Consider the following 19,886-nt stretch of genomic DNA (forward strand, 5'->3'; position numbering starts at 1 on the left):
CAAGTCTCACTGGCTATGGAGCTGGGACTGGCCTCTGACACAGTCTCACTGGCCTGAGCGGCACCTTCTGAGATGGTGACCACAATGTACTGCTGGGACACTGGGGATGGGCTGGGAGTACTGGCCGGCTTTGAGGGTTGAGGGCAGCTGGGAGCTCTGTCAGGCATTGCTGCTGGCTGCCAGGTGGTTGTGCCTGAGGCCGGAGGCTCTGCAGCTCCGTGACATACTGGGGTGGGGGGGCGTGGCTGGGGGGTGCTAGGGTGCTGTTGATGGCAGTGGTGGTGGCTGAGTCTGGGTCTGTAGTGGCTGGGAGGGCTGCAGGGCTGTGTGTAGCTCAGTAAATTACTCCCGTGTTGCCATGCCAACAGTAAAAAAAAATGATAACAACTAAGGCCTTTTTTTCCCTTCCTCGGCTTCACCCCACTTCTGCCCACAGAGGTCTTAAAGACGATGTTGGGAATGGGATGGAACGTGCCTGGGTCCCTGGGCCAGGGGTGGGGGCTGTGGGTGGGGATTGGCCGGGTGGTTGTTGGGTGGTTGTTGTTGACTTGGTTTGCCAGGTTGCTTGGACGCTACGGCTACCATGGCTATGGTGCCTCCGTTTTCCTCACCCAAATTCAGGATATTTTTAAAGAAAAAAAGTAAAGTTGTAGATCATATGTGTGGTATTCTATTAAGGAAATAAGTCATAGTCACACCTCCATAAAGGTCTCTTTGCCCTCTCCCCTTTACTGTATGATCACTTTAATTATTGTATAATTACTTCTTAGCTTTCTTTTACCTGAAAGAAATGTTTGATTTCCCCCATTATTCCTGAAGGATATTTTCACTGGGCATAAAATTCTGAGATGAGAGTTCTTTCAACATTTGAAAAATGTGTGCCATTTACCTTTGGTCTCCATGACTTCTGATAAGAAATCCACTATTATTCAAGTCATTGACTATAGAAAATATTTTGTCTTTAGCTACTTTCAAGATTTCTTTTCTTTGTGTTTGAGTTTCTGAAGTTTGATTATGATGTGGATTTATTTGGGCTTTGCTCAGCCTCTTGAATCACCTTCTTGATTCTGGAGGGTTATGCCTTTCACCAAACTTGGGAGATTTTCAGCCATTAATTTTTCAAGTAACTATACAGCCTTACTTATTAATTAATTATTAACATATAACATATTAGTTGCAGGTGTACAACATAATGATTCGATATTTGTATACATAATGAAAGCCTTATTCTCTTTTCTTCTGGAACATCAATAATACAAGTGTTAGCTCTTTCATTATTGTCTTATTTCTTTTCAGTCTATTTTCTTTCTGTCATTCAGATTGTGCAAATATTATTAGTCTATCTTCAAGTTTACTGATTCTTTGTTTTGATGTATTCATTCTACTTTTAAGCCTACCTAATGAGTTTTTAATTTATTTTATTTTTCAGTTGTAAAATTTCCATTTGATTCTTTTAAAAAAATCTCTAACCACCTATGTAACCTTGCACAATTTATTTAATCACTCTATACTTCAGTTTCCTGATAATTATAGCCTGCGGTTATCCAAGAATTTTGCTGTGAGACCTCATAGATATAAGGCTTAGGTCAGTGTCTAGCAAAAAGTAAGTGTTCCATAAATATTAGTTCTCATTTTAAAATTATTTTCTATAAATAATTTAACATAAAATATTTTTGGCTTTCTGGTGTGTAATTTTATTATATTTTTATTGTATAAGATCACTCCTACTTCACAAGTACATTGATATTTTATAGTGAAAGTCAGTGGGCAGGTAGATATTTGTTTTAACAGGGTAAAATTTTGCAGTTAAGTAGCATTAGTTTACTCAGCCTTAACTTAAAAGACATACCCTGGGTTCATTAGAAACTTTAGCATCTTAACATCTTAATCTAACATTTTGATATTTAATGATTTGTTTTAAATATATTTTATATTCTATATACTTATATAAATATAACATATAATGTATAACGTATATATGATTATACAGTAGATATGTGTGTATACATATATGTTATATGTACACATATATAGTCAATTATCATTATTCACAGTAGTTATGTTCTACAAAGTCTCTGTAAATACTGAATTAGTAAATAATAAACATTGCTCCTAGGAGAAATATAAAGTTAGGTTCCTGGAAGCTTCTGGTCACAATATTTTTATCAACTGGTCAACAAATTACCTTGTTTTATGTATGTTTCTATTTAAAGACAACTTATTTGATATATATATTCATTAACATTGAACTCATGACCAACAGTAGTATAACTTATTCCTGAATAGCTCATATAACACTCACGATTTTTCCATAAAGCACACCATAAGCTCTTATGCTTAGGAACACTAGTTGGCACTTCAGCATTACACTTGAGGCCATTTATTTGCAAATTTGGAATCCATAAATAATGAAGACTGACTGTATACATGCACACATGCACACACACATCACCATATTATCTCTGGAGATTGCAGGTAGACAAAAAACATTTGCGTGTTTACTTGGGAGTACTGTATGGTACTGTATTGGGGCAAAATTTAGATTTTTGCAATGCATATTAATTTTACGCCACACTTTGTTATGATGCATCACATATTTAATATACTTATACATTTGTGATGAGGCATTTTTATGGATTGTTTCAATTGATTCAATTTGCTAAAATTTTGTGTCTATGTTCATGAGGGATGTTAGTCTATAGTTTTCTTGTGATATCTTTGATTTTGGGGTTAGAGTAATACTTCATAAAATGATTTGGGCATATTCTCTTATTTCAACAATATAAATAGGGATTATTTTATTTTTTTACTAGAATGTTTGTTAGTCTTTATTAATAAAGCCATTTTGGCCTATAGTCTACTTTGTATGAAAGCATTTAATTGCAAATTAAATTTATTTAGTAGATATAGGGCCACAAACTTTTCTATTTCTTTTTTTGGCAAGTCATGTCTTTTATTTTATTTTATTGTTTAATAAGTTTTATTTTTCTATTACAGTTGGCATACAATATTATTTTAGTTTCAGGTGTACAACATGGTGATTAGACATTTATATATCTTACGAAGTGATTATCCTGATAAACCTAGTACCTACCTGACACCATATATCGTTATTACAATATTATTGGCTATATTGTTTATGCTATAGTTTATATCCCCATGACCAATTTGTGCTTCTTAATCTCTTCCCCTTTTTCACCCACTCCCCCGAGCACTTCTCTCATCTGGCAACCATCAAAATGTTCTCTGTATCTATGAATTTGTTTTTGTTTTGTTTGTTTGTTGATTTTGTTTCTTAGACTCCACACACAAGTAAATCATATGGCATTTGTTTGACTTACTCCACTTAGCACGATACCCTCTAGGTCACCCATGTAGTTGCAGATGGCAAGATTTCATTCTTTTTTGTGATTATAGTCCATTGTATATGTGTACCACCTCTTTATTCATTCATCTATTGATGAGCACCCAGGTTGCCTCAATATCTTAACTATTGTAAATATTGCTACAGTGAACATATAGATTCACATGTCCCTTAGAAGTAGTGTTTTGGGTTTGATTGGATAAATACCTGAAAGTGAGATTACTGGGTCCTTCTTTGTCTCTTGTTATAGTCTTTGCTTTAAAGTTTATTTTGTCTAGTGTAAGTATTGCTACGCCAGCTTATTTTGTTTGTTTCCATTTTCATGAAAGATCTTTTCCACCCCTTTACTTTCAGTCTGTGTGTCTTTTGATCTGAAGTGAATCTCTTGTAGGAAGCATATGTAAGAGTCTTTTCTGTCCATTCAGCCACTCTATCTTTTGATTGGAGCATTTAATCCATTTACATTTAAAGTACTTGTTGCTAGATATGTAGTTATTGCCATTTAAATATTCATATTTTTAATCTTTCTTCTTTCTCCTCCTCTTCCCCGTCCCTCCTCATCCCCCTTCTTCTTCTTCTTTCTCCTAAGAAGTCTCTCTAACATTTTTTGTAATACTGATTTGGTGTTGATGAACTGCTTTAGCTTTTTATTTTTGTCTCAAAAGCTTGTTTTTTATGTGTCACTGATATTTTATTCAATATTATATTCTGAAATCTATTGAAGTTTTAGTTCATTCTAGTTTTCTTTCACATACTATTTCATCATAAGAATATACTAATGCATCGGTTCATTTTTTTTTTTTTTGCTATTACATATGATGCTGTAGTGAACATCTTTCTACTTGTTTCTCCCACTGGCTACTTAAAATTTTTTTTTTCAATTAGAGTTTACATTTAATATTGTTTATATTCATTTCAGCTATATGGCATAATGGTTAGACATTTGTATAATTTATAAAGTTATCCCCCCAGTTACTCTAGTACCCACCTGGCACTATACATATTGACTATATTCCCTATGCTGTGCTTCAAATCTCCACTAATGTTTTTTGTAACTACCAATTTGTACTTCTTAATCCCTTCAATTTTTTCACCCAGCACCCCAACTTCCCTCCCACCTAGTAATCACCAGTTTGTTCTCTGTATCTATAAGTTTGTTTCTTAGCATAATGCCCTCTAGGTCCATCCATGTCATTAAATGGTAATATGTAAGATTTCATTTCTTTTTATGGCTGAGTAATATTCTATTTTATGTATGTACCACCTCTTTATCCAATTGTCTATTGATGGGCACTTAGGTTATTTCCATATTTTGGCTATTGTAAACAGAGCTGCAGTGAACATAGGGGTACATATATATTTTTTGAATTAGTGTTTTGATTTTCTTTGATAAATACCCATAAGTGCAATTGCTGGGTCATAAGGTAGTTCTCTTTTAAATTTTTTGAGGAACCTTCAGAACCTGTTTTCTATAGTGGCTATACCAATTTGGAAATCCACAAACAGTGCACAGGAGTTCCCTTTTCTCCACAATCTCACCAACATTTGTGGATTGTAGAGAGCCGGACCTGAGTCAGACCTGTGGCCAAAGCCTGAGTCAGGACCTATGGTCAAAAGTATTGGCAAAGCCACGATTGTCTGAGTTGCAATCTGCCAAGGGCTGAGAAGCAAATAAAGACCATTGGCAAAGTCATGCCTGACTGTGTAGCAATCTGCCAAAGGCAAAGAAGCAAAGAACAGGTGGCTGCTTGAAGGTTAGCACAGATAGATGGGTACAGACAGGCCTTCGGGAGATTATTGTTGCCATCGAGTTTCAAGTTCCGAGAACAAGACTCCCATCCCCTCCTTGATTCTTAGCTGCATATAATAAACATGCTGAGCTGCTTCAGGGTCACTGTATCTCCATTAGAACGCAGTGTCCCACCTGGCCCCAGCTTTTCTTATATTATGTCTCTGTGTTTTTCTTCATCTTCCGTTGCTCCCCTTCCCCCTCCCCCCAGGTATATTAGCACTCTAGCCATGCAGGTCGTGGCAGTGAGTGTTTTTCCCCACTTCTCCTTTGTTTTATTGATGAGAGCCATTCTGACAAATGTGAGAAGATATGTCGTTGTGGTTTTAATTTGCATTTCTCTGATGATTAGTGACATTGAACATATTTTCATATGTCTGTTGGTCATCTCTATGTCATCTTTGGAGAAATATCTATGTAGGTCTTCTGCCTTTTTAAAAAGATTGTTCTTTTGGTGTTGAACTATATGAATTCTTTATAAATTTTGAATATTAACCCTTTATTGGATGTATCTTCTCCTAGTCAGTAGGTTGTCTTTTTGTTTTGGTGATGGTTACTTTGCTATGCAAAAACCTGTTAATTTGATGTAGTCCCATTTGTTTATTTTTCTTTTGTTTCCCTTGTCCAATGAGATATAACAGAAAAAAATATTACTAAGAGCAATGTCAGACAGTTTATTGCCTGTGTTTTCTTCTAGGAGTTTTATGGTTTCGGGTCTTACATTTAAGTCTTTAATCTATTTTGAGTTTATTCTTGAATATGATGTAAGAAGGTGGTCTGGTTTAATTTTTTTTTTTTGCATGTATCTGTCCAGTTTTCCCAACACCATATTGATTAGACTGTATTTTGCTCATCGTATAGTCTTGTCTCCTTGTCATAAACTAATTGACCACATAGGCATGGGTTTATTTTTGGGCTCTCTATTCTATTCCATTGATCTATGTATCTGTTTTTGTGCCAATACCATGCTATTTTGATTATTATAGCCTTGTAGTATAGTTTGATGTCAGGCATTATGCTACTTTCTATTTTGTTCTTATTTCTCAGGATTCTATATAAATTTTTTGGATTTTTGTTCCAATTCTGTGAAAAATGCTGTTAGGATATTGATAGAGTTTCATTGAATTTATAGATGGTTTTGGGTAGTATGGACATTTAACAATTTAATTCTTTCCTATCCATGAGCACAGTAAATATTTCCATTTATTTGTGTCTCCTTCAATTTCTTTCTTCAATGACTGATAACTTTCCTAGTACAATTCTTTTATCTCTTTGGTTAAGTTTATTCCTAGGTATTTTTATGCATTTTTAAATGGAATTGTTTTCTTAATTTCTCTTTCTGATAATTTATTATTGGTGTATAGAAATGTAACTGATTTCTAAATATTAATTTTGTATCCTGCTACTTTACTGAATTCAATTATCAGTTTTAATAGTTTTTTGGTGGAGTCTTTTGGGTTCTCTCTATATAGTATCAGGTCATCTGCAAATAATGACAGTTTTACTTCTTTCTTTCCAATTTAGATGCCTTTTATTTCTCTTTCTTTTCTAATTACTGTGGCTAAGATTTCCAATCCTATGTTGAATAAAAGTGGTGTAAATGGACATCCTTGTCTTATGTCTGATCTTAAGGAAAACAGTTTTAGCTTTTCTCCATTGAGTGCGATGTTAGCTTGGGTTTGTCATTTATAGCCTTTATTATGTTGAGGTATGTTCCTTCTATTTCCATTTTGCTGAGAGTTTTTATCACAAATGGAGGCTCAATTTTGTCAAATGCTTTTTCTGCATCTATTGATATGATCATGTGATTTTAATTCTTCATTTTGTTTATGCGATGCATCAAGTTAATTGATTTGCAGATATGGATCCAACCTTGTATTAAATGAATAAATCCCATTTGATCATGGTGTATGGTCTTTCTAATGTATTGCTGAAATCGGTTTGCTAATATTTTGTTGAGGTCTTTTGCATCTCAAGAAAATTGGTCTATAATTTTTAAAAAATATGTCTTTGCTTGGTTTTGGAATCAGGGTAATGCTGGTCACATAATATGTTCGTGATCCTTTCCTTGAATTTTTTGGACTAGTTTGAAAAGGTGTTGATTCTTCGAATGTTCAATAACATAAACCTCTGAAGCCTTTTCATTCAGAAATTTTTTTTTTTTGGGTATCTCTTGATACCGATTTGATTTTGTTTGTAGTAATTGGTCTATTCAGATTTTCTGTTTCTTCTTGACTCAGACTTGGAAGATTGTATGTTTTTGGAAATGTATCAGTTTCTTTCAGAGTATCCATTTTGTTGGCATATAATTCTTTGTAGTATTTTCTTATAATTCTTTGCATTTCTGTGGTGTTGATTGTCACATCTCTTTCATTTCTTATTTTATTTATTTAGGTCCTCTCTCTTTTTTCTTGTTAAGTCTAGTTACAAGTTTATCAAGTTTGTTTATCTTTTCAAAGAACAAGCTCGTCGTTTCATTGATCATTTGTATTTTATGTTTAATTGATCTTTTGTATTTTTTTAGACTCTTTCATTTACTACTGCTCTGATCTTTATTGTTTCATTCATTCTACTCACTTCGGGCTTTGTTTGCTGTTCTTTTCCTAGTTTCTTTAGTGTAAGGTTATATTTCTGCAGATAGGTCTGCATTGCTATAAATTTTGCTCATAGAACTGCTTTGGCTCTTTCCCATAGGTTTTGGGTCATTGTATTTTTACTTTCATTCGTCTCAAGGTATCTTCTGATTTCTTCCTTGATCTCATTGTTAACCTATTTATTGTTTAGTAGCATGTTATTTTACTTTCACGTATTTTTTTTTTCTCTTGTAATCGTATTCTAGTTTCATACTATTGTGGTCAGAGAAGATGCTTGATATTATTTCAATCTTCTTAAATTTATTGAGAATTGTTTTGTGATCTAACATGTTGTGTAGCTTGGAAAATGCACGTGAAAAGAATATATATTCTGCTGCTTTGGGGTGAAATGTTCTAAAAATATCAGTTGAATCCATCTGATCTAATATGTCATTTAAGGCTGCTGTTTTCTTGATTTTTTTTTCCTCTGGATGATTATCCATTGATATCCTCTACTAGTACTGTCTTACCATTGATGTCTCCCTTTATGTCCATCAATATTTGCTTTTTATCTGTAAGTGCTCCCATGTAGAATGTGTAAATACTTACAAGGGTTACATTTTCTTGTTGGATTGATGCCTTTATCATTATAAAGTGTCATTCTTTGTCTCTTGTTCTAGTATTTGTTTTAAAGTCTCTTTTGTCTGATATAAATATTGCTATCCCAGCTTTCTTTTCCCATTTCCACTTGCATGAAATAATTTTTCCCATTCCTTTACTTTGAGCTTGTGTGTGTCTTTCAATCTGAAGTTGGTCTCTTGTAGGCAGTATATCTATGGGTCTATTTTTAAAAGTTTTTCTACTCAGCCACCCTGTCTTTTGATTAGAGCATTTAACCCATTTACATTGAAAGTAATTATTAATGGGTATGTAGTTATTGCTGTTTTATTATTCATATTTTAACCTTTTTTCCTTTTTCCCTAAAGGATTCCTTTTTAACATTTCTTGTGGTGATGAACTTCTTTATTTTTTTCATCTGGAAAGTTTATATGTCTCCTTCAATTTTAAATGATAGTGTTGCTGGATAGAGTCATCTTGGTTGTAGTTTCTTGCTTTTCATCACTTAGAATATTTCATGCCAGTTCCCCGGTCTGCAAATTTTTGTTGAGTAATCAGCTGACAGTTTAATGAGAGTGCTTTTGTAGGTAACTGAGTGCTTTTATCTTGCTGCTTTTATGATTCTCTGTCTTTAACCTTTGGTATTTTAATTACAGTGAGTCTTGGTGTTGGCTCGTTTGAGTTCATCTTGTTTGGGACACTCTGCACTTCTTGGAGTTGTATATCTATTTCTATTGCCAGGTTAGGGAATTTCAGTTATTGTTTTTTTAAATCCCTTGCTCTCTCTGCCTTCTGGTACTCCTGTGATGTGAGTGTTGTTACACTTGGTATTGTTCCAGAGGTCTCTTAAACTATCTTTATTTCTAAAAATTCTTTTTCTTTCTTTTCTTTTTTCTTTTTCTGTTTCTATCGGGTGTTTTTCACTATTTTGTCTTCCAAATTGCTGATTCAGTTGTTTACTTCTTCTAATCTGCTGTTGATGCTATTGAATGTATTCTTCATTTTAGTTATTGTATTTTTTATTTCTGTTTCACTTTTATGTTTTCTAACTCTTTGTTGAAGTTCTCATTGATTTCTTCTATTCTTTTCCTAAGTTTGTTGAGTACCCTTATAACCAGTGTTTTGAACTCTGAACAAGTAGATTTCTTGTCTCCATTTCATTTAGTTATATTTTGGGATTTTTTTTTTTTTCATTTGAGACATGTTTGTCTACTTTTTTGGCTGAAACCTTGTGTTTGTTTATATGTCTTATGTAGATATGCTATGTCTCCCCATCTTGGCAGGATGGCATCATGTATTAAGTGTCCCGTGGTACTCAATGGCACCATCTTCCTGGTCATCTGAGCTCGGTGCTCTAGGAATGTACCTGGGTAGGTTGTATGTGCCCTCTTGTTGTAGTTGAGCCTTGATTGTTGTTGTCATGTCAGTGGATGGGATTGACCTTCAGGCTAACTGGCTGTGAGGACTGGTTCTGACTACAACAGACAAGCTGTTGTTTGGGGACTAACCCCACAGAGTGGGAGTTACTTTAGCTGGGCTCTAGTGCCTGCTGAGTCCTACCACTAATTGTATCATTTGTGGAGCTAGTCAGGTGGTGCTCTTGTGTGATCTAAAGCCAGCCACTGGGTGTGTTTGTTCTGGGAGGGGCTCTGGTGCAGGTCAAGTTTAGCCACTGACTGTGTCCTACCCTGGGGCAAAATGATCTGCAGTTGGTGGCTGCTTGTTCTTGGCTTGGAAGCACCTGGGAGAGGCTATGCTGAAAACTTAGCCATTAGTGTTGGGCTTGGGCCTGCTTAGCAAGAGGTACGGGGCATGGTGAGGCCTGACACTGCTTGTTTGGGTTTGTAGACCTTTGAGAGATTTTAGGAAAGTGTGCAACATAAACCAAGGTTGGTCGCTTGTGTAGAAAAGCCTCTGAAAGAGGTTCAGGCTGGTGCTCGAGTTGGGAGTGATTAGGTCTCAGGGAGTCACCAGGGTGGGGCAAGCAATGTTAGCCAGGTTAATGGAGCCTCGGATTTGGTGCCAACTGTGCCTGCAGGTGTGTGGGGAGGTCTCAACAAAGGAACAATGGTGCCTGCCAGAATTCTGTCTTTGAGAGAGCTACCACTCCAGCACTTGTCTTGAAGCCAGACAATTCAGTTCCTCCCCATATGTCCCTGGCACTTTGCTGTGCCTTCGCTAGAGCTTGGGACTAATGTTTGTGGGTGATTAAGCCTGTGCTTTGGCCCATTAAGAGGGACATCTGCATCTACATCAGCCCTGTCCCACCCGAATGGAATCGCCACTGATTTTTCACAGCCAGATGTTGTGGGGACTCCTCTTCCTGGCACTGGTGTTCTGGGCTGGGGATTCTAGTGTGGGTCTGCGATCTTTCACTCCTCACGGGGGCCTCTGCAGGCTGAGATATCCCTCCTAATCCCTAACCACCACACATGCGTGTGGCCCAACCTGTTTTGTATCACTACCACTCCTACCAGTCTCAGTGGCTTTTTATATTTAGTTATAGATGTTCTGTTCAGGTCATCTCCAGGTGGTTCTCAAGAGTGGTTGTTTATAATTTAGTTGTAATTTTGATATGGTCATGTGAGGAGGTGAGCACCATTTACCCACTCCATCATCCTTCCTGGAAGTCTTCATCATCATTTTAATTACATAAATATTTAGCATAAAAATTTAGAAGTGGGCTGATTAAAAAAAAATTCTCTCCTCAAAACTAAAATTTTCTCTCCAATATTCTTCAACTCTCATCTATTAGAGGTAAGAAAATATATTATCCGTGTGTGTATGTGTGTGTGTGTAGGAGGAAGAGGATAGTATTGTTAGAGGACAGGAACTTCATTATTGACAATAAATCTAGGCTTAGTAATAAGGACACCTGTCCTTTCTAGGTGACCTCACCCTGAGATATTACTACTGTTGTCAAAAAGGAGTGAATGTTACTGTGTCTCCCAGGGAGGAGTCAGTTTAATAGAGCCATGATAATAGGCTTAGAATTTTCAAAATATTGCGCAGATGGTAGTTTTATTCTCTTTGGCTGTAGGCAAATTATTTCTATCCCAGTTAGCAGTGGAAGATTGGAGTAAATTACGGTGCACAGACTCCAAACTTTGCAGGCTTAAAAAGGAAACTTTTTCTTTGTAAGGAAAGGATAGGGCCTCTGTTAGGTTATTGGGGGTATCACCCAGGTAATACAATGTTCAGTAAGAGGATTTAGTTAGATTTGTCTTATGGAATGTGCCCAGTAATCTTGAACGCGAAATAAGATAAATTTGAATATGTAGAAAAGAAAAGAACCTTGGGATTGATAAGTGGCTGTTTTTTTTTTTTTTTTTCTAAAGGCTGATGGTTTCACCTAAAATTTTAAATCTGTACACACAGAACAATCTCCAAGTGTGCACTAGATTAATGGAAGTACCTTTGGAAATTAGGTCAAAATAAACTGACAGAAATTACAAAACATATATGATAATGATAATAAACAAGACATTTATTTTTCATACTCATTTAGGGGAAACGAGATAAGTTAGTTTGCCCTACCCAATGATGGCCTTTCTGAAGGAATCTCCATTCACTGCATAGAACTGGATAGGCTGTTTGATCTGAGGATTTTATACTCTTAATTCATAAAGAGAATTCTCTCTGAAGAGAGTGGTCAAAGGGTGAGTCTTTGTGAGCAGCTTCGCTGGTGCACAGACAGACTCCCTCTCTGAGTGAAGCTTTTCCCACATTGGCCACACAAATATGGTGTCTCTCCTGTGTGGATTTTGCCATGCAGGATACAATTTCCCCTGGTATGGAAACTCTTTCTGCATTGTGCGCAGGCATAGGGTTTCAGGCCTGTATGGACTCTCATGTGAACAATTAAGCTTCCTTTCTGACTGAAGGCCTTTCCACACTGATCACATCTATAGGGCTTCTCACCACTGTGAACTCTTCTATGAACAGCAAGATTACTCTGATTTCTGAAGCTTCTCTGACAAATAGCACACTCGTAGGGTTTCTGTCCAGTGTGGAGCCTTTCATGAACAGCCAGACTACCTCGTTGACTAAAGCTTTTACCACACTCCTTGCACTGATAGGGCTTCTCTCCTGTGTGTATTCGCTGATGTGTAACAAGATTGCCTTTGGCCCTGAAGCTTTTTCCGCAATGGTTACACTCAAAGGGCTTTTGACCAGTGTGGATTCTTTCATGTAACGTTAGACTACCCTTTTGCCTGAAGGATTTTCCACATTCCTGGCACTCATAGATCCTCTGTCTTACTCCAGGTGAATCTTCATGTAGTGTCTTAGGATCTGTGGATTTTTGTTCCAGCTTCTCTCTTCTGAAAGAATTCTGGAAATCCCAGCTTGAGGATCCTGTGGCCTCAGAGTGATCATATTTGTGGTGGGCTTCTGTCATCACATCTGGTAAAATGAGAGGAAAGTCATGTAAGATGCACCAATATGCTGAGTGAGTAGAACAGGGAAAAAGAAACAATGCTCTGAGTGTTCATTAACTGCCAGACATCATACTGTGAACTTTGCATAGATAATTTAATCCTGAAAACAATCCAATGAGATTGTTACAGGCAAAGAAATGAGAGCACAGGGAGGTTGTCAAAGGTCATGACAACCTTTACGCAGGTAGGTATGCGTAAAGCTGAGATTCAAACACAGGCCTGCTCCACAGCAGTGTACTGCTTCTATATTGTTTTATTTAGCCTCCCAAATAATCTTTAGAAATAGATGTGAACATCTCCATCTTATAGATAAGAAAACAGACTCAGAAAAGTTAAGAAAACTATACAGGATTACATAGAGCCCCATACCCAAGTTTTATCTGATTCCAAATAGGTGTGGATCCAGGTCGTGTACGGCCTAAAGCTTTAAAATTTTGGAGGCACTCCATCAAAAAAATATATATATAAAAGTAAGAACAGGGCTTTGAAGAGACCAATACAAGTGAAGGTTCCTGAAACTTAGATTTCATTAGCTTCATGAGAAATTCACTTCTGCACTAGTCTGCTCTCCTGACAATGGAGTAAGCTCCATGACATCTGAAAATATGTAGTAGAATCCTTGGTACTTTACACCTATTATCTCTAATCTCCGCAACCCTGCAGTGTAGAGCTTATTGTCCCATTTTACAGATGAAGACCCTGAGTTTAAGGAAGTTAAATAACTTATCTGATATCACAGATTAAGCCAGAACAATTATATAATCTGATCCAAGGAAATTTTTCCTTTAAAATTCATGCTATTTCAGTCACTAAGCTGTGGTGAAACCAATTTTGGTTTGGAAATTATTCTCAAACATTTCCTATGCAGCTGACAGTATTTTCCAATATTGCCTTGCACCTGAACCCCCTACTGCCCTTTAAATATGGGTCCATTTTATCACTATTAACAATTTTCCTGGAGTCATCCTAGGAGATTTTCTCAGTGTTCTCCTGCCTTACTTTTCCTCACTTAGTGACTGCACTGAGATTTAAAGCTGTTCATTAATTCTGATAGACTACCTTAAGTTTACCTCCATCAGAATTGTTCTGCAGTTTCTACTGTTATTTCTAACTCCAGCTTGCAGGCTTTCCTGTAACCTCCAGAACAGTGAGCTCCATCAAAGGAATGTCTCCTCTGCTTTTTCGGCCTGCCGACCAGTGCTGAGGACAGGGGCACTGAATATGTGAGCTGAGAGTAACCCAACAATCAACCAACTCACTCACTGAAAAATGCTACATTCTGGGCATATCTTCCATGACAGTCCAGCAGGGTAGCTGTTGGAAATCCAAACATATCCACTCCTGCTGTATGAGCTTAATCACCACTTCTTCATATGATGCTTCCATCGGCTGTTCTTGAGCCCCTGGCGAGGAAAAAAAAAATCAAAAATCAACCAACCAACCAAAAACAGGAAAGGTCAGGAGAAGTAATGAGTGAAAAGGATAAAATCAACAGGAACTCCAGTTTGGGGTATGAGTAAATAGAAGACCTCTGGATTGCCTGATGTAATATTAGTCACCACCTATAACGTAACTGCAAAATAGGCTGAAAAGTACCATGACCACACACAAATGATCCCAGGAGGAAGCAAGAGGTGGAAAAAGAGAGAATACATAACATGTATCTCTTCCTGCCATAATGGTCACTTCTATTTGTTCCTTAGCCTTGGTATGTAATTGGTGTTTTCCACTTCTTCCATTTTCTAACCATTTGCTATTTTGGATAGCCTCCAAAGAAATTCAGAATCTAAAAACTCAGCATTTCAGGCTTCATGATTGGTTGTATGATGGAAATGGCTCCAGGTCTCCTCTCCAGTTCCCTCTGGGTTATAAGGACAGAATAAGAGATTGCATATGTTACCTTTAAGTCATTCTTAGGAGAGTCCACATCCAGACCCTCCCCTCTCCTATTCTTCAAGATATGAAAATACCAGTTTGGAGGAAAGTATAAATACTTGTCAATACTTAGAAAAGACCTACTTTGAACTCCAAAACTGAGCCCAAGGCATTCTAACTAGAGTGAGCAACTTGCCCAAATTCTCAAAGTCAGTAAGGACTCAAGATGGAAGATTCAAATCTAAGGTTCTCTGGATCCAAAGCCTATGCCCTCACACTATACAATTCTCTAGTTCCTACTCACTAAGGAGCTGGTGGGAATTCTTATAAAATGGAACAGAATAGAACAGGGCTTGATCAGACTTTACGCTACTTTTTCTAGATCCTAGGAATACTCTTGCCCTATATTATCCTTTCCCACTTTTATTTATTTATTTATTTATTTGGAATATTCTCTTCTTACTTCAGGACCCTAATTACTGAATTCTTACACTTTATACCGTGGTTCAATATGCAACCTTTGTTAATATATTCCATTAAAATGCTGGCCTCCTAATTTAATGAAATAGCAGTGTGATGCTATAATTCTTCGTTTTGTTAATTGAAGCACCTGGTCTTCTTGTCAACTATATATTCTGCTACTTGTGATGACTGGAGAGGCATTTTAAACTCTTATTGGAGGACTCATCTCCAATTTGGAGTACAAGCTACAAAGGAATCCCCTATCACACTGCCAGGATGCTACAGGACATTCATTTGGAAGTTCAAGGTGTCACTGCTCAACAACTGCACATCCACCAAGAGTCAATGGAAAGTACCTGGCACCTTCTACCTGAGGCTGGACTCTCTTCCTGGGGAATTCAGCAAATAGAGTTTGGTCAGAATTATTGGGTAGTTTGGTCAGAATTATTGGGTAGAGCTCTGCCTCTCCACATACTGTGAGCTCTTCAACAAGTGAACAACTCAGCTGTGTCTAGGGAACCTCCTTGATTAATAAAGGGAAATTGTCTTATTTTTCTCCCTAGATCATATGTCTGAGGAATTAATTTGTTGAAGATTTTGGAAAATGTGACTTTATGATAGAAAATATTACTTTTCCCCTCAGAAAGGCTATTTATCCTTTGGAAAAGCTCAGAATTAAGCTTTGAGAGGCTTGGCCCCCCACTTCCCCATGTGACCTTGGGCACGTAACCAAACAGCCCTGACTCCATTTCCTCACTTACTAAATAGGTTAATAACAGTGTCATATCAAGTAGCTCCTGGGAGAATAAAAGAACCAAATGTGAAGGGTCTCTGACATGACCTATAGATATAAGACCTAAAGTTGAAAGCCCTCAAAGGAGAGGACGAAAACAGGGGGTGACTGATGTCTCCGGAACCTCATGGGGGAGTTTCAGGATTAGGAGATTCTGGGAAGAGGTGATTATCTTCACACAGCTGAATCCACTTTGTCCTTTCTCCCATTTACCCTCCCTAGAGAGACTCCATGTACCCTGTCCATCTTCTGAAACCCTCACAGCAGGCCCCAGGTACACTTGCCTATGGCCAACCCCTCCAGCGTCTCTAGGGTGCAGGACCTTCCTCGCCCGACCTGCAGAGCGGCGGTCGGAGGGGCCCTTGCTTCTCGTGGCTGACTCTCCCTCCCGCCTCGTGCCCCTCAAGCCTGCACTGTGTGCCGGACCTCAGCACTCAGCTCTCTGGTCCAGCTGGACCTGTCTCTGCGGGCCGCAAACCTCTCCCCAGCGGGTGGCCTCCCACGGGTCCCCAGACAACCTGGCCTGCTCAGGGCCGCGGAAGGCACGGGGGCGACGGCATGCGGGCATGGTCCCAACTCGCCCAGGCGCACTGACCCAGACGGCGGCCTCACTCACCACAGCGGTGCGCGCCCGCAGATAGACAAAGGCCGGCGCGGAGCCCACAGCAGCCCCGACGCTAGAGGACTAGACTACAACTCCCAGGAGGCTCCGCGCTAGGCCCCGGGCCTCGGCGGCCCTGACTTTCCGGAGCACTGTGGGAAACGTAGTTCGGCGGCGCACTCACCGCCCTCAGGTACCCGCTCTCTGCGGCCCCCAGCCTAAGGCGCGCGCGAAGTTTTCCGCAAAGAGCCTGGGCAGAGCGGGCTTTCTGGTGAAGCCGTCCACTGAGCCAGGAACTCGGGACTCTAGGATTCTTGCAGGGCACCGTGGAAGGAAACAAAATCTTGAGAAGTCGGTTGATAAAGTCTTAGATACTTCGGGGTTATATGCTGACCCAGTGCATGAAGAAAGACTGCATGTTCTGTAATTAGGGCTTTGAAGCAAAGAGCAAATATTTCAGTCATAGACTGTGGGAAAAGATAACTCGGAACACCACTGGAGAATTTAGAGGGCCTGGGAGGAGGATACTTCGGTGTGGTGGAGAGCTCTTTCCTTCTGTTCCCTTTAGTAAGAATTCGCACCAGATAAGGGTAGGAAAGCAGGCTTTGCAGTTGTCTTGAATTTGCTTGTTGGCTCCACCATTGACTAGCTGCGGGACTCTGGACGGGCTTCTTACCCGGTAGGGAGTCCAGGATAGGGTCAGGTGGAGACTTTTAGGGAGGGCCAGGGTATAGGCCAGGCAACTGCCCTATCGTGTTCCCTCAGAGCAAAGGCAGGTATACGGGTGACCTCAGAAAATCCGTTCTGCATGTATCCAATGAATTATGGAGAGAAAACAGTATTTTCTAGGTTAAGAAATTATATATATATTTTTTAAACTGAAGATGTGACTGAAGCATTGAGAAATCGTAAACCCTGAAATTCACTCAGCACCTGGGGCTAGAGCTTTGTTTCATGGGATTTCTTTGAAGAGTCACAAAAATACAGGCAATCAAGTCCTTGGCCCTGTTGCATGATACTGGGAGGGAGCAAGTTTCCTTTTGAGCACCCAGAAGAGAAAGGGTCTCTAAAATGCCTTAAGCCTCCTTCAAATGCACTTTTGTATAATCCTGGTCTTCCCAAGAGGGAATGTGGACAGGGGAAAATGGCGTTAAAGTTTCTGATGACTTAAGCTGCTGTTGTCTGGGGCTTTCCTCCCTTTTTCCCATGGCCTTTGTTTTCTCTCATCCTGGAGCTCTTATGCTCAGTATCCTCTCTGGGATCTCTGCCTCCAGAAATCCCACTTGGAAACTGATTTATTCTTTTGAATGAAGAATATTGAAGTTTTCATAATGAATTCTTCCTCTTTCTTGTCCTTGTCCTCTACCCTAAAGCCACTCATCTGCTGTAACAAAATAAAATAATTTAATTTCATACAGTATACAAAGACATAAGCAATAAGTTGATTCCTAAATGTTGGTTATTGCTATAGGAGCTGACAGTCTAGTTGAGAAGACAAACATGTCACCTTCCTCAAACCCTGGGCCAGCAGCTGTCTCGCAGAGAAGTCCTGAGTGTGCAGTAGAAACTGCCCTGAAGGCTCCCTGCCCGGCACAAGCCCCTCAGCACTACTGCAGAGCTCCCTTTGGTTACTCCTGTCATTTGTTCCAGAGTCAGAGAGAGAAAGGGGTAGGGTGCCAGGGTACAGGTCACAATCATTGTTCGTTCTCTTTCATTTCTAGAGCAGCTACACTTTTATTTTTCAAAGCCCGGGGAGTACACAGCAAAGGCCAGTTCTCTTGTCTGTTTGAGTAGTGCTGTATGGGTGTCTCTGTTCCCTTCTCTTCGAAGGCTGTGTCATAAGGCCACATAACACCCCCAAATTTCCAGTATCCACAGTCATTTCTCCTTCTGATAAACAGCACTGTGCACCTAGAAATCACTCTGTGCATATGGGTTCCTTTAAAGTCGAGATCAGCTGTGGACATTAGGACAAGTTTTAGATCCCATTGTGAAAATATATGACAACGCTTTGGTGGGAAAAGATAGCTCTAAAGGGGACTGTAGACACTTATCTCACTTTAATCTGCATAAATTTTCTTAAGGAGTTTGAGGAAAGTGGGGGAGAAAGTGGGTAGCATTGGAGATGATGAGATCCAATGCTCCCTAGACACATTTAGTCTTTACCCAGATCCTACATGGGGCCCAGTTCTCAAAAACCACCTGAATCTTAAGGCACACACTCAACAGGAGGAAGCGCAGCAGGGTGATTCGAAAAATTGCCAAAGAACTATTCCCCCACTTCACATGCATTTTAAAACATTAGGGAACAATAGATGATTCAATAAATGGCATTATGACAAAAGGCTAACAATTAAGGGAAAGAAAAAGTTAAATGTTTATCGACTCTTATGCCAAGAAGGTCTTCAGATGAATTGAATATAAATTGTACAACCCAGATCCATAAAAGGCCCAGAAGAGCGTAGGGATTAATATTTTTATAATTTTGGCATAGAAAAGATTTTCTTAACCATGGTAACAAAGGCAGAAACAATAAAGAATAAGATTGCTGGATTTCGTACACTAGAGTCAAAACCACTACTAAATGAAGTTAACACATAACAAGCTGGGAAAATATTAATAAGAAAAGGAAATTAATAAGAAGAAAAACATTTCAATAGAAATTTGGCAAAGAATGGTAACTCACAAAAGAAAACATAGAATTAGAGAAAAATACCCAGATTTGCTATTGATTTTTAAAAAGTACCAATCGAAACAAAAAATTTCCCCTAACTACTAAATGGCAAAAATTGCGAAGGGGACTAGGGGAAATGGACATTTTCATTCATATGTAAATTGAGACAATTATTCTGATTAGGCATTTGCTAATGTGTATCAAAAAGTCCTAAAGAGGTGGCTCCATAGAGTAGTGTTAGCATGTCTGCTTTACACGCAGAAGGTCCTGGGTTTGCACCCCAGGTGGAGCCACGGACCATTCCCCGGGTGCGCCAGGAAGAAAAAAAATCCTAAAAATGTATATATTACTTCTATAATATTTTCCTCAGGAAAAAAAAATCAGATAATTGTATCCTAAATGTAGAATGAAGGTTGGTGTCCAAGTTTCTGATGTGAATTATTGACTTGGAAAGGACTCCCAGCTCCTTAATGGGAGTCTTTCTCCAGATGCTTCCATGAAATGGCATGATACTCAAGGAAAGCTCAAGGTCTTTACTTGCTGCCATAATCTCAACAAAGGCTTGGGGTCTAGAATGAAGATCTGCTCTCCTGGAAGAGTTTATTAGAACAATTTTCATTATACCTCAAGTTCGTGTTTACTCCAGTCCCTGTCAGAAATGCAAGCCCCTTTAGTCATCTGTTGACAACTGTGTTGTA

General features: G+C 38.7%; 1 protein-coding gene and 1 pseudogene across 3 annotated transcripts; both read right to left on the minus strand.

Moving 5' to 3' along the window:
• Nucleotides 1-902, minus strand: part of LOC102882877 — a 2,733-nt pseudogene extending 1,831 nt beyond the window's left edge.
• Nucleotides 903-11,805: 10,903 nt separating this feature from the next.
• Nucleotides 11,806-16,607, minus strand: ZNF32 (zinc finger protein 32). Of its 3 annotated transcripts, none has more exons than XM_006908379.3 (3): nucleotides 16,530-16,607; nucleotides 14,047-14,186; nucleotides 11,806-12,748 (listed from the first exon to the last, which is right to left on the minus strand). In XM_006908379.3, the coding sequence occupies exons 2-3, from the start codon at nucleotides 14,114-14,116 to the stop codon at nucleotides 11,997-11,999; spliced, it is 822 nt and encodes a 273-aa protein (XP_006908441.1). In that variant the 5' UTR covers nucleotides 14,117-14,186; nucleotides 16,530-16,607; the 3' UTR covers nucleotides 11,806-11,996. The 3 variants fall into 3 exon arrangements, with proteins under 3 accessions (XP_006908441.1, XP_015442098.1, XP_024900103.1); XM_015586612.2 differs by having other exon boundaries at nucleotides 16,432-16,556; XM_025044335.1 differs by lacking the exon at nucleotides 16,530-16,607 and having other exon boundaries at nucleotides 14,043-14,186.
• Nucleotides 16,608-19,886: the final 3,279 nt, after the last annotated feature.

This window comes from Pteropus alecto, unplaced genomic scaffold, assembly GCF_000325575.1.
Source record: "Pteropus alecto unplaced genomic scaffold, ASM32557v1 scaffold333, whole genome shotgun sequence".
Taxonomy (NCBI): domain Eukaryota; kingdom Metazoa; phylum Chordata; class Mammalia; order Chiroptera; family Pteropodidae; genus Pteropus; species Pteropus alecto.

Bases quoted from the DNA above. Each gene is read 5' to 3' on its own strand.
- ZNF32 (XM_006908379.3), bottom strand. From the start codon at position 14,116: ATGTTTGGATTTCCAACAGCTACCCTGCTGGACTGTCATGGAAGATAT. The intron at 12,749-14,046 runs GTGAGTGAGTTG...TCATTTTACCAG, and splicing joins CCAGAATGTAGCATTTTTCA to ATGTGATGACAGAAGCCCAC.